The following is a 15,855-nucleotide window of genomic DNA, read 5'->3' on the forward strand; positions in this document are numbered from 1 at the left end:
TTGGCTCGCAATAAGAATATGACAGAATTTAGAATCTTTATTCTGTGCATTTGACTCAAGATGCTTCCGAATAGCAGCAGCTCTTTTAACTAAATAGTACAGATCCTCAGGAAGATGAGGAGTGAGACATTTAGACTTCAGAACTCTCAAGATTTTACTGCCTGTAACACAGCATACTTGTGATAATTTTTGTGGGCATCCACTAAGATTGTAGACTTATTCCTTCTCGAGGTCTGATGGAAATTTCAGCCAGGTGAGGACACTGACATCACAGTTCAGAGCCAAATGGGACAGTCCCTTCTCAGGAGTGTGAGCATAAGCTGTGAAGATAACACTCAGGCAAAGAGGAAACCACAATAACCTTTCATTTCTTTTAACTAGAGAAGTTGTCAGGTTACAGAAAAACCATGCATAAAATACAAACTTCTCATATACCACCCTATTATTAACATTTTACATTAATATGGTACCTTTCTCCCATACTAATGGAAGCACATTTTTAAAATAATTGTACTATAAATGGTTTACATTAGAGTTCACTGTGTTCTAAAGTCCTATGTGCTCTTTTCCAAAATTTTTATTCTGGTAATATAGATGCATATCCTAAAATTTCCCTCTTTTAACCACTTTCAAATATGTAATTCAGTGCTGTCAGTTATTTTCACAATGTTGTACTACCATCACCGCCATCTATTGCCAGAACTTTTCAATCAGCCTAAATAGAAAATCAGTGTGATTTAAGCATTAATTCCCCATACTCTACCTCGATCCTGGTCCTGGCAATTTACATTCTAGTTTCTGACACTATGAATTTGCATATTCTACTGATTTCAGTAAGATCACAGTCTTTGCTCTTTTGTGCCTGGCTTATTTCACTCATCACAGTGCTTTCAAGTTTATCTATGTTGTCGCAGGTATCAGAGCTTCATTCCTTATTACGGCTGAATAATAGTCCATTATACCACATTCTGGTTATCCAATCTCTGGTTGATGGACCCTTGGTTTGCTTCTATCTTTTAGCAATTGTGAATAATGCCACTATGAACATTGGTATGCAAACACCTGTTTGACTCTCTGCTTTCAATTCCTTTGGGTATAACCCTAGAAGTAAAATTACTAGGTCATATGGAAATTCTATACTTGAGTTTCAAAGGAATTGCCAAATTGTCTTCCACAGTAGTTACACCATTATACATTCCCACCAACAATGAATGAGTGCTCCTATTTCACTACATCCACCCCAACACAATAGTATTGGCATTTATAAATACCCATAAGATTATCTTTACCGGAGTCTTTATTTCTTTCTTTATGCTGATTCAATCCTGTCTAGTGTCCCTTCCTTTCAGTCTGAAGAACTGCCTTTAGCATGGCTTATAAAGAAGGTCTAGTGGTAATGAACTCCCTCAACCTTTGTTTATCTGGTAAAGTCTTAATGTCCCCCTCACTTTTTAAATAAAGTTTTGACTGATAGAAAATTCTTGGTTGGCAATTGTGTTCTTTCAGCACTTTAAATATTTCATGTCACTACTTTCTTGCCTCCATGTTTTCTGATGACAGTTCAGCACTTGATTTTATTGGGATTTCCTTATACATAACTACTGCTTTTCTCTTGCAACTTTCAGAACTCTCTCCTTGTGTTTGGCATTAGACAATTTGATTACTATATGTCTGGGTGTGGTTCTCTTTGATTTATCCTGTTTGGGATTTGTTGAGATTCTTGAAGGTGCATATTCATGCCTTTCATTAAGTGTGAGAAGTTTTCAGTCATTATTTCTTTGAATATTCCTTCTCCCCTTTTCTCTCTGCTTCCCTCTGAGATTCCCATAATATAAACATTGGCATACTTGATGGTATCCCACAGGTCTTTCATGCTGTTTGCTCTTTTTTTATTCTCTTTTCTTTCTGTTGCTCAGCTTGAATCATTTCAATTGCCTTGTCTCAGAAATCAATGACTCTTCCTTCTGCCACCTCCATTCTGCTGCTGAAACCATCTAGGGAATTTTTCATTTCAGTTACTGAGTTTCTGAAATGTAACTCCTGTATGTTGTTTGTTTCTATTGAAAATCTCAAAGAGATTCCCTAATTGTTCATTCATTGTTTTCCTCATATCCTTTTAGTTCTTTCTTAGTGTTTTCCTTTATCTCCTTGAGCATGAGGATCACCTTTTCAATGTCTTTGTCCTGCAAGTCCAAAGTCTCCTCTTCTTCATTGATGATTTCTGGGTTTCTATCTTGTTCCTTTGGATGGAACACCATTTCCTGTTTTTCTGCATCATAATCTTTTGTGGCATACTATGTATTTTAAACTCTGGGATTTAGTCCCTGAGCTGTCTGTTCCTTAAGTCTGAACTCAGATAGTAATATGACAGCAAGTTTCTTGAATGTCAGGAATAGTCAAACCCAACAAATCAAGACAAAAAGCACCTTTCACAGTCTTTGCAATTTGGTTCTGCTCTAGCTAGTTGTCTTCTTCAGAGCCTAGCCCCCCATCCAGAAGGTCAGCCTGAGACAAAAGCAAAGTACAGGGTGCTCTCTGTCTTTTCTGAGCCTGTGTGGATGTGCTAAGCCTGCTTCTTTTGCTGGGCTTATGCCTGCTAGAGGTATTAGGAACCCCCCATTCACAATTTACAGGAATCCCTGTGAACACCCTCTCTATTCCTTTTGAAAGACACCTCCCCACTGCAAACTGCTCCTCGGTGCTCTCCTGTATGACGTAATGCAGGTAGTGGCCCCAAGCCACTTCAATTTAATTGTTTCTCACAATTCCTGAAGCTTTTTACTCCACGATCTTCCCATAATCCTCTCCTCCATAATAACCTTTTGAGATATTATTATTATTATTATTGGAAATTGAGGATAAAAAAATAAAAGGAGGCACAGAGGGGTCGATGATCTTCCCACGGTCCTACAGATAGTAATTGGCAGAGCCAATTTTGAACTTATAACCTTGGTCAGATCAAAACTGCAGCTGAGCTCCATATCTAAAGGAGGACAAGTGCAAGTAATTTATATTATATAGTATAATAGAGACTAAAGGAACTCCACATGATGTAGGAGATAGGAGCTGGTCTCACAACAAGAAACCAAAAAGTAGAAGCCAAAAGGAGGCAGAGTTATCATTTCAATAGCAAAAATGTAAGCCTAAAGAACAGGAGGCAGAATTGTCATTTCAACGGCAGAGTCTAGCCGATACAATTTACAAATGTCAAGGTCTAGAACTAGTTAATGGCTGACTCCAATTCTTCATTAGCATTAGGGCCTGTGCCCTACAAATTACTTTAAACAAAAGACTGGAAAAAAGGAGTTAACATCTCTTACAATCACAAAGGCACAAGATAAGGGCTTTTACAATCATTTCAGATATCAGGGCAGGTGAATTATAGTTTGGAGAATCCAGGTATTTCCCTCTGTCTACTCAAATATACCAGAAAGCAAAAAAAGAATACCTATATAATGATTCAGCAACCATAATTATCCCTTAAATCCTAACTTCTAGGTTACAATTCCTCCCTCTCATCTGATAATTTTTCTCTCAATCTTGAGGGATAACTGGGCAATGATTCATCTAACTTCTTTATGGCTGAAAGGGGGCATTGCCATTTAGGGACAGAGGGATGAAACTGGTTATTGTTCTCAGAGAGTCTGATATTTCTGGGTTTCAGAGCTTATCTGGCATTGGAACAATCCAAAGGCTTTAAGTCTCTGAAAAATAAATTTAATAAATAAAACTTTCATAGAACTCAGGGTATCCCTTAGGGTTTCCAGGAACGCTGTTGGTTGGGGCTTGCCATATTGTGGCAGTTTATGATATCTAGCTGAAACTTGCATGAGAAACCTCCAGAATGATCACTCAATTCAATCTGAAATCTCTTAGCCACTGAAACTCTATTTTTTTCCCCCTTTTGGCCAAATAATCTTACAGATGGTAAAGAAGTTGGGTGGGGTCCCTTGCATATGAAAGGAAGCAGTACATTAAAAAAAACTGTGTGGAAGGTACAAAGTTTAATACCAACAAGAGACAGGAGTAAGGAGATGATCTACTTGGTGATTGAATCTGCAATATCTTCAACACAAGTTCTGGCTAAGTACTTGGGGTAGAGGGTGTGCTGTCTGTGTGGGGGTGGAGGGTTGCATGGGGGATCTCCGGATTCAGGTAGAAGCAATCACCAAACCACTAGATAAGAAGAGAATACAGAAAGCGAGAAATGAGAAGAAAAAATTATCCCATTTAAAATTGAGCCTTCAACTCAAAATTCTAAAACCTGTAAGGAAAACTAATGCTAAAACAGGGTGCCAATAAAATAAATAAATGGAATTAGAATTCACTCTTTCACTTTAAAATAAGTATGTTCATTAAATCAAACATAGGAAGAAATAACACTATCAAAGAACAAGAAACTAAGAAACAACAATAAGGAGATATATAAGAGCAGCTGTCTATGAAAAACAACCATTTATAAATTTTGTAAATAAAGAGCAGTCTTTGAAAGTAAAAAATAAATAAATAAATAAAATAGGTGAGATAAACTCTAGACCACACACAGAGAATTAATGAATTGAAAAATAATACTTTAAATGGCACCCAGAAATTCCAACATAAATCTAGCAAGACTTCCAAAAAAAAAAAAAAAGGACAGGGGAATGGCATAGAAACAATATCTAAAGAAATAATGGCTGAGAATTTTCCATAATAAAAGAAAATATATGTTCTCTGATAGGAATATATTGAGTGTTGACTAAGAAAAAAATAATCCAACACTTAGTCACTTAATAGTGAAATTGAAAGTCAACAAAGATAGAAAGTAAAGACAGGTTACCAACAAGGAAAGAAAAAATAGTACAGCAGACTTCTCCTCAGTAATACTAAACCCAAAAGACCAGAAATACAGGGGGAAAATATTTACATATGCCTATATATAATAGGTATATTACATTGGATCTTAAACATCCATCACTTAACACTTTGACAGGACATAGAGACAGAATTCATATCAAGAACTAGAAGTAACTGGAATCTTCCAGGTATCTTCATTACCCATCCCTCATCAGCAGTAGGCAACAACAGCCTCAGCATGTGGGCATTGAGACTCTTAGTAGCAATGACCTCACAACTTCATGAGGTAGCTCATCCCTTCTATGACTGCTCATAATTCTTAAACCAACAAGATTCATAATTCTTCTTAAAACAACTCAAAAAATGAATAACAAGAAAGAAAATGAATCTGTAGCTAAGGTAGTGGAAAGGAAGGAAAACCTTAAAAAAGTTTAGTGTGAGAGAGAAAACCTATGAATGTGATTTTAGAATATGAATATGTCAAAAAGTTGTTACATGTTACATTAATAGGGATTTAAAACTCATTGGAAGATTTATGGTTTGCAGGGCAAGCTTTACGTAGGAGGGAGAGATGATGCTTGTGCCTAAGAGGCTGACTGATCACAAATTCAGAGAGAACAAGGAGAAAGATATTGAATAACTCAAAATAAGAGGAAAAGTCAGTGAAATCGAAATGTGAGGATGGAAAACCTACAAGGTACACTGACAATAGAAGTATCTGTAAAGATGAATAATGGTGAGTTGTACTCTCTGACTCAACTCGATTAGATTTTTGTACTGTGTTTGAAAGGAAATTGTGCCCCGGTGTCTTTGAGCTGTACATGTTTGAACACAACTGGTTTTACCTTGTCGCTTATGCATCACAAGCCAGCTCTTCTCTGTGGCTAAAGCCACACAATAATATGAAGCAGACACTTAAGGGATCAGAATAATTCAAAAACAGAAAGCAACTACCCCATATGCAAAAAGCACTCAGTGTGGTTTGAATAGAAATAGAAAGCATAGTGGACTAGCAGGAGTAAGAAGCATGCAGAGTGGGTTTTCCTTCTTGCTCTGCTCTAATGCCAGGTGACACTGGAGAGATGTCACGCATCTTCGCAACTCTGCATTCGCTGGATCCATTACCTGGAAAGTTCTTCCCCGGTTAATCACGTGATTAACTTGCCCTCAGTTCTTTGCTCACATGTTACCTTCACTGTATGGCCTTTCTTTCCTGGTCATCCATTCTAAAACTTTAATACATCCCTCACATGCACACACACACACACACACACACACGCATGCTCACTTCCTACCCTTCTCCCTTGCCATTCTCCCTCCGTAGCACTTATCACTATATATTTTATTTGCCTTATTTATTGTTTATTTTCTCCCTCTCCCATTACTGTGTAAACTCTGGAAGTGAACCTTGTCTGTTTTGTTTATTGATGTATTCCCCTGCACCTACAACAGTGATGAGCTCATAGGAGACGCTCAATAAAAGTTTGCTGAATGTGCAAATGAATTCTGTATAGGCCTCCTACAAGTGAGTGATACAGGGTCTAAGAATGCTATGCTAAAACCTTTATTTATTGCAATAATTCAGGTATGACTTACCATATTCTGTTAACCTAAAACTGAGGTTAAGATCCTCCTCTAAACTAATTATTAGTTCACATTAAACTATACCCTCTTTTGCAGAAATACGATCAGACATTCCGGTACCGAGATTTAAATTTGCCATTCAGACAAGGCATCTGAGCCCTCTGTTGACAACAGGACTATAAATTGATTGATTTACAAGATAACACTTTGGTCTCTGATATGCAATATTGTTTTTTCTCAGAGACCTCAAAAATAAAGAGAGGAATGATATAAAAGATGGAGGAAAAATTCCACTAGAATGTCAGTTTCTTTATGTATTTTCTCTTCCAAAAGTATAACAGAGAACCTGGTAAAACTTTACAATTATGATCCAGTCCCCTTTCACTTAGCTCAAATCAAAGAATCTGATTGAAAGATCATGTCCATCTTTATGGAATCATGTTCTAAACTATCTGCTTATATGATATCAACTAAGAAATCAACTAAAAGACTTTGAAAATGACAGAAACCCAGTATAATATTTCACAGGTGAAGATACTGATTTGTTCCCATAAAGCCATAGCTAACCTTCAAAGAAATCTTATAATTACAGATATTTACCTTAGAAAGTTAATAGGCTCACTGACATTAGAAGAAAAATGATGGTGCTAGATGGATTTAGAAACCAAAACAAATTTGGGTTTTACTCAGAACAATAAATAACAACATTGTAACAGTAGTTAAATTTCCACCACTCATTTTCACTAAATACAGCATTCCCTAAAACTTTAACTTAATCAAGCTTTCTTGTTCCCTGCTTTCAGGTAAATAGACTACTCTGAGGCTGGCAACCAAAAGATTTGGGAAACAAGATGCAATTATAATGAAAATCAGAGAGGAAAACCTGGTTTATAAAATAAAGCTAATTATCCATAATCACAATTAACTGATTACAAGAAATAAATAATTAAGAGAGCAAAAAAAAATTACTTAAAATATTAACTGCATTTTCAGTCACGTAAATCTGGATTAATTTTCTGTCACACCATAAACTTGTTAGTTGGTGGCAATTAATTGAGCTAATATAAAATATTAAAAGGCAAGAGATTAATACAGATGTGGTTTTTTCCTTCTTGTTTTAAGCTGAATCTTTTCCAATTCCCCCCTTGTAAAATACCAATAAAGGCAAGAAAGAAGCCTTTACTAAGACTTCAGCTGTCATTAACTTCCTGCCCCTTTTGAAATTAATGCTACTTCCCTCTGGCATCTGCAGGCAAGACACTGTAGAAAGCATTACCTTGTAGAAAGCAGTCTGTTTTTAAACAATACAATATCGAATTCATGTCAGTGATGTAGATTGGCAGCATTTCTAAAAACTGTCTCTGTTGCTAGACAGCAAAGTAACAGTCCCAGGGTCTAGAGGAATACCTGAAAAGATGCACTTTTCTGTAACAATTCAATTCTAAATCCTACTAAACAAAACAACAACAGCAACACAATCCTAGCATAAGAGCGTGCTACCAGCAGGTTGTCACACGAGTCTGGAATTCACATGAGCTGCAGAAGATGGTGGTGGGCAAGAAGTCCTACTCCTGCTTCAGGGGGTGGGGGGGGAGGGTGGCGTGTCTCTTTAAGCCTCACATTTCCCTCGGTTTAGGTTCTTCCTGGATCACCTTGCTAAATAGAGCTGTTTTGCAAAGGTTGACTCCTTGATCTAGGAAAGGAGGTCTGACACAGCAAGCAGGTAACAATCTACTCTATGCCACTGTACTTAAGGTATTGTAAATAAAGATCTAGCCAAGAATTTTACATCTGGAAGGTGTTCAGAAATCTCCTCTGGTTCAGGGTACATTTTCCTAGGGAGGGGATAGGCATCCTAGAGAAACAGGCCCATGTGCAGTTGGAGTTCTGCCAGCCAACCTTGACAGGCAGCACAGTAGAGGTGCCAGCAGAGGGAGGGGAGGCAGTGCTGCACTCCATGTCTTTCTTCAAAGACCATGATTATTTCCAATTGCAATTTGATTTTTTTTTGCATGGGCAGGCACCGGGAATCGAATCCAGGTTTCCAGCATGGCAGGCAAGAACTCTGCCTGCTGAGCCACCATGGCCCATCCTGCAATTTGATTTTAATCAAGTTGTAATAGGAGGGATTTGTCCATAGAGGTAGGGGTTGGATGGTTTAATTTCTAACATTCATGCTTATTCAAGACACAAGGATCTTTCACGCATTCATTCAACAAATATTTGAATGAATGTGTACCAGCGCGCAGATAATTTTCAATAAATACCCTTTTCACACCACAGTGCCATATTTGCGAGGATTCCAGCACAGCAGCAATCTGAAACCCCATTCTTTCTGCAGTGCTTTGAGGGTAAAAAAATATATACATATATAACCAAGCCTGTAACTTACATAATGGAGCTTAAACTTGCAGTCATCTTCGATTTCATCTGCGCTGTCCTCATCGGAAACATCCCCCTCCTCTGCATCATTCCCCAGGTGATAAGGCAACTTCTTACCCTGAAATGAACATAACACTGAGTATAAAAGATAAAAATAGAAGGGAAAAGAAGGAGAAAAACTAATGGAGGAAATTATCACTGAAAATTCCCCAACTCTTATGAAAGACTTAAAATTACAGATCCAAGAAGTGCAGCATATCCCAAGCAGAATAGATCCAAACAGACATACTCCGAGACACTTACTAATCAGAATATCAGATATCAAAGAGAAAGAGAGAATCTTGAAAGCAACAAGAGAAAAGCAATCCATCACATACAAGGGAAGCCCAAGGAGACTATGCGTAGATTTCTCAGCAGAAACCATGAAGGCGGGAAGACACTGGTAAGATATATGTAAGAGACTAAAAGAGAAAAACTGCCAACCAAGAAGTCTATATCCATCAAAATTGTCCTTCAAAAATGAGGGGGAAATTCAAACATTTTCAGACAAAAAATAACTGAGAGAATTTGAGACCAAGAGACCAGCTCTGCAAGAAATACTAAAGGGAGCACTAGAGACAGATAGGAAAAGACAGGAGAGAGGTGTAGAAAAGATACGAATAAAACATGGTGTCCCTTGGGCAATCATTAATTCAGACTGAGTAGTTTGGCATTTTAATTTGAATTAGGAGATGGGACTTTCAAGAAAAGGCAGTAGTCATGTTACTTCCAATTAAATACAATTAATTAGTGACAGCCCGTCCCCCTGCTTATTCTCCTAAGCAGGTTAAGGGTGCTCCCTGTGCACGTGACCAGTCCTTCCTCTCCCACGCGATGGGAAAGGACTCCTGCTCAGCTGGACACCCCCCTTCACCATTCCCCTCTCACCTCACCCACCAACACACTTTAGAAATCAAGAGCTTTCTGACAATGAGAAAAAAAATTCTTACAGTATAATGTTAAGAAAATCAAGTCATAGAATTATATATGCAATATGATCTCAATTATGAATAAAAACACAGGTAAAAAGTCTGTAAAGAAATATGGTCAATTATTAAGAGTCACTACCTCTGGATAACAGTGGTATGAGTGATAACTATTTTCCCTTTTTCTCTTTTTTTTTTTTTGCCAACTTACAGCGAGAAAAAGTGAAAGTAAATCAAAAGCAGCAGCAGTGGGGTACAGCCCAGGGGAATGACAGGGCCAAGCATCTAGATGAGTGGAGCTTCTCATATGCCAGCAGAAAGGAATCTTACTAGGAAGCTGAATCACTCAAAGTATCTCTTAGAAGGTGGGGTTGATGGCGGAGGATAAGTGCCCAAGGCTATTGAGGTGGACACCCTCTAAAATAGCCCCCATGACCCCCACCTCCTGGTACTCAGGCCCTTCCATAACCTCTCTCCCCTTGAGTTGGGGCTGAGTCCAGTGATTGACTTTTTTTTTTTTTACTATTTTTAAATGTGAAATATAACATATATACAAAAAAAAATACATTTTCAAGTACATTTTAACAAGTAGTTATAGAATACATTTTAAAGTTTGGTATGACTACAGTTCCACGATTCTTCATTTTTAATTCTAGCTGCTCCAAGACACTGGAGACCAAAAGAAATATCAATATAATGATTCAGCAGTCACATTCATTTGTTAAATCCTATCTTCTCTGTTATACTCCTCCCTCTCTCTTTTGTGTGTGTGGGTGTGTGAAAAATAACATATATACAAAAAAGCAATAAATTTCAAAGTACATCACAACAATTAGTTGTAGAGTAGATTTCAGAGTTTGGTATGGGTTACAATTCCACCATTTTAGGTTTTTATTTTTAGGTGCTGTAAGGTACTAGTAGATTAAAAGAAATAATATAATGATTCAGCACTCACGCTTATTTATTAAACCCTACCTTCTCTGTATAACTCCACAATCACCTTTGATCTTTCTCCCACTCTTTAGGGGTATTTGGGTTATGCTCATTCTAACTTTTTCAAGTTGGAAGGGGCTGTCGATAATATTGGATAGGGGGATGGAACTAGTTGAAGTTCTGGAAAGGCTGGGCCTTCTGCATTAAAGAACTTATCTGGTCCAGGGACCCACCTGGAGGTTGTAGGCTTCTAGAAAGTTACCCTAACAAATGAAACCTTTGTAGAATCTTTTAAAATGCTCTAGGTATTCTTTAGTATTGGTAGGAATGGTTTTAACAAAAAGAAAACAGCAAAAGTAATGGGATGTTACTTCTGAGATAAGGTTACAAAAAGGAGCATTTTTCTTGCTTCCTCCCCTCTCCTACACACCTCTCTCCAATCCTCTCTCCTTCCCTCTGATTTTATAAGCTGCCCTATGATGAGGTCAACATCACAAGGAGCTGAGAGAAGCCTCTGGGCAACAGACTGTAAGGGACTGAAACCAGCCATTAACCACTAAAGTGATCTTGGAAGGGATGCTCCCCCAGAGGAGGCCTGAGATACTGCAGCCCTGCCGGACACCCTGAATACAACTTGTTGAGGTCCTGAAGAGAGGACCCAGCTGAGCCACACCCAGATTCCTGACCTACAGAAAGGTGAAATAATAAATGCTTGTTGGTTTAAGCCACTAAATTTGGAGGTGATTTGTTTCACAGCCTTAGATAACTAATCCAACCACTGACCAAAACCATGGTGCAGAACTGACCCACTGAAGACACCATTTCCACCACTGCTAAGTACAGACCGCATGGCTTGCAACTCCATTACCCACATGCTGGACACCAGGTGCTGCTGCAGGAAATGCTGCCCATGGTTGGGCCCTGGAAATAGCTTCTACGTCTGCCACCCATCACTAAGATGGATTCAACTTCATCCCTATTCACCCATTTCTGCTTTAATGTCTGGGGCAGACTCACTTGATGAGTGTCATATGCCCATACCCTACCTAGCTCTCAGGCATGATGCAAAAGCAAATGCTTACATTTTCAGCTCATATAAAAGGACTCTTTAAACATTAGGGATGGAAATTTCCTACACATGGAAGGAGGTTTGGGCTTGGCAGTCAAAAATAATGATAAATTTCTAAGTATATCCCAGATTACTATCCAGACTGATTGCCTCTAAACGTGGGCACCAGTGACTTCTAGAACTCCCTGCTCTCCAAACTGTCGCTGCCCGCCCCCCAACACTCTACTCTGTATCTACCCCTCACCCATTTCCTCCTTCCACAGGACTACCAGTGTGGCCCAGTTTTTAGAGAAATCGCCTTCCTGGTCTTCCAGCATCTTCCCTCATATCCAAAGCTCTTGACCTCACATGCTTAACCCAGTTTCAAAACTATTAAATAAGATACCATAAAAAAAAAAAAACAAAAAAAAACTATGCGTCCGGCATTTTAGGGTTAGGATACTCAAACATTCTCTTTAATCAACAGAGAAGTGTTTATAAGATTAAAAAGGTAGCATCTTATTTGCATTCCTATTTCTACATATTACATTCCTTATTTGTAGGTGCTACCTTCAAAGTGGAAACTACATTTCTTCCTTTCCACAGGAAGAAATGCATACACATGTATATATGAAATTTATTATTCCAAGTAAATACGGCAAAAAACATTTCACTTTCTCCTGTGTATTGTTAATAACAAGCCAGGCAGCTTGGAATTGAGGCACTTATTTCTGTTATTTTTTGTTTTATTGATACAGAAAGCTACTAAAAATGAGTTGATTTTCTTTCTCTTACAGATATTAGTAGAGAAGCTAGGATAATATAGTGGCAATAGAAATCAATTCAGTGGTGACCAGGTGTATTCAGGAACATAGAAATGTTGAGATGTCAACCTTCTTCATTTTTTCACCCACCATCTGTCTGTCACCTTTGCTCCGGGCACAGTGACAGACAGAAGGTAGGCCTGTACCAAGTTCAGTGGGCAGCAGCATGCTTTTTCAACTGTTCAGCAGAAGAGGCTAACAAAATACAAGAAACAACATCACCAAGGAAGGGAAGAAAATTGCCAAATGATATTAAACCAGTTACATAATAAAAAAAAAAAACTATGTATCCGGCCTTTTGGGGTTAGGATACTCAAACATTTTCTTTAGTTGACAGAGAGGTGTTTACAAGATTAAAAAGGCAGCATCTTATTTACATTCCTATCACTCTATATTGTATTATTTGTCTGATGCCACAGGACAGAAAGGAAAGTGTAATCATGATGAGTGGCAGGATGTTGGCACTAGGCTTCATTTTCCCTTCACTTAAGTGTGGTAGAGAGTGAGCGAATAAAAAGAGAGAGCGGCTTTCTCAGAGCATTCACAAGATGCCCTCATTCCAGTCCTTTGAAAATAAACTTAAAGATCCTGCATCGTAAGGGCCATATTTTCTGCCAGCTTTTTCCACATTCCGGCTTCTTGAAATAAACTTTATCCAGGCAGATAGGAAGAAAAGCAACTCTACAGTCCAGCCTTTCCTAATGCTCCCGATCAGTGGTGTTACTCCTAAGCAAGGTTACGGAATAAACTTAGGTAAGATCTCATGACACATGAATTTAACTGTGGTCCAGGGCAGATGTAAAAGAAAAATGGCTCAGGTGCTTTCAAGGCTCCTTTTCAATTCCGCACTACCTCGTGAAGGAGTTACACTCTAGAGTTGGAGTAATCCAACGGTATATGGAAATAGTGCTAGAGACAGGGCCGTGTCTACCTCTCATAAGGGGCTGCTCAGCCCCAGAGGGTGGTGATAATTCTGCGACCCCATCTGGAAGGGTAGGAATCTTGGATAAGAAAGCTAAGGTTTCTTTCAGCAATAAGAGTCCATGAAAAATTACTATTGGTTTTTATTTTTGTTTAAGAGCAACTTTTTGTTTATTTTTCAGGAGATTTATATATATGTAGATGTTGTATATACTTGGTTACATGCTGTTCGTGTGTGTGTGTGTGTTATAGTTATAGTTGTTATAATAAACAATTGGTCAATCTCCAAAGTGATAAGTAACCATTCAAATGCTGCCTTTGGGGTAGTGATCTCACTAATGCTGAAAGAACATGGGAAAATCAGTTCCTTTAGGTATGTGACTCCCTTTTTTGTTTCAAATGGGACATGTTTCTCCATGAGATCCAGGAAATCTCAGATTCTAAAGAAAGTTACCACCAGCAAACGGATCTCAGATGCCCGTGAAGCACGAGCGGCCCACATGCTGCCACCCTTCTCAATGAACACCTCAGGTCTTCTGGATTTGATTCATCTAGGTGCCTATAAGCCGTGGGACAGTCTGGGCCAGATACTCCAAAGTCCAGTTACGAAGAAGGGGATTCAATTAGCTCGTGTCGAATACCTACTCTAAGTTCCATTCTCCAGAAGGGAAGGGTTTTCATCAAATGGACTTAACTCTTTCTTTAGCCTTCTGACTGTAGTCTAATGACTATTTAGTAAACATGGGACATTTACAAGACCATAAGACTCAAATTCAGATTTCCTAACTCAGTAGCCAGTTTTCACCATAAGGGTTTGCTTTTAGTGAGTCTTCAGGCAAACAAACCATATGTTATCTCTTGTACCATTCAGAGCTTCTATTCATCTCTTGTACCATTCAGAGCTTCTATTCAAACCATGTTTACACATACAAATGAGCTGACAACATTTTTTTAATGGGTTCAAAGTCTACAATTCTCATCTAACTGGTAGAAACACAGGTTTTGATCAATATCAAAGATGAATATTTTACATCTTTCCCACTTGTTGACACCCCTTAAAGCATCAGTCAAAGACTTGCTGTGAAATTATACTTTCCAACTCCCACTATGTAATGATTTGGTTTTTGTACACAATGTTCTTAGATAAAATATGACCTGGTTTGAACATTGATGCCTTACTGCTCTTTCTCAGGTGTTCAGTCTTAAAACAATGGAACCATTTCAAAGGCAGTTTTAGTCTAAACATACAAAATTAACTGGAATAAGTATATTCACAGTTGGCGATCTGAAAATCAAAGAACTGTCTTTCTGGCTATTTTTTATATGAATAATATTCATTCCAGGTATTAACTTTTCTCCCCTGAAGATCTGTTTATGAAATGTCATTCTGTCCACCAACTGCTCCTTCACATACACAGCAGTCCTGTGGGGCAGTGTGTCTGATCCCAGGTTCCTGTCTGAAGCGAGCTCTTCTCACATACATAAACAAAGCTGACCAACTGTGAAAACATTTTTTTTTATATATTTATATATATTCAGACAGTTGTTGGACCTTGAACTGGGAGAGAAGAATCTGAAAGAAAACACTTTCAGATATGGACACAAGTAGCCTTTTCCTCCCCTCTACCCCACTGCCTGCCCTGACCCCATCCCCAAAACACACATGCTTTTCCCCAGTTCTACTGCAGACTAAAATCTTAAACATTTGGCTTACAGCACTGATGTTCTCTCTGATTAAAAGCATATCCCATAACACATGGTCAGTCCATAATGACCTCCTGAAGGCACGACTGTAAATAAACTGGAATATACACACACACAGACCTAGACTCCCCTTCCTGTATTGATTCCAATTATTATTCTCCGATAAACCAGTTCTTAATCCCTAAGGGAGGGAAGGCTTAGTTGATATATAATGGCTTTTACTGAGGTAATTACCTTGACTAGGATTTTGCCTTTCAAACTTTGAGGACTTGGAAGCTGTTTGCACTCTCCAGTGTCTACAGAAGACAGGTCCAGCTTGTCTTGGAATATTCCCTTCAGATACTGAGCGATCTTTCTTTGCTGCTGGACACTGCAGTGATTCTCAATGGACAATATAACTGGGAACCTGAGAAAACAGCAATTTATTCCAAAGGCGTCAGGTACAGGCATTTCATAGAAAAATCATTCTGTATCGACCGTGCTCTTGAAGCCCTAGTGGCAGCATCTGTGAGAGTGGCAATGTTTCTAAAATGAGAAAGATCAGAGATGAGATGCATTTAAAAAGAAAATTCCTCTGAGCAAATATATTGTGCAACATGTAGTGGTTTAACAGCATACCAATCCATGTGGGATGATTTATTCTAAAATTTTGTATCAG

General features: G+C 38.4%; 1 protein-coding gene across 1 annotated transcript in view; it reads right to left on the bottom strand.

Moving 5' to 3' along the window:
* The window catches only part of PLCH1 (phospholipase C eta 1), a 277,595-nt gene that overhangs the window by 37,895 nt on the left and 223,845 nt on the right, over nucleotides 1-15,855 (bottom strand). The window contains exons 10-11 of the mRNA XM_077160837.1: nucleotides 15,432-15,603; nucleotides 8,813-8,920 (exon numbers count right to left, since the gene is read on the bottom strand). Coding sequence (XP_077016952.1) covers nucleotides 8,813-8,920; nucleotides 15,432-15,603 — 280 coding nt within the window. The remainder of the gene's footprint in view (nucleotides 1-8,812; nucleotides 8,921-15,431; nucleotides 15,604-15,855) is intronic.

Source organism: Tamandua tetradactyla, chromosome 5 (genome assembly GCF_023851605.1).
Source record: "Tamandua tetradactyla isolate mTamTet1 chromosome 5, mTamTet1.pri, whole genome shotgun sequence".
In the NCBI taxonomy this organism is placed as follows: Eukaryota; Metazoa; Chordata; class Mammalia; order Pilosa; family Myrmecophagidae; genus Tamandua; species Tamandua tetradactyla.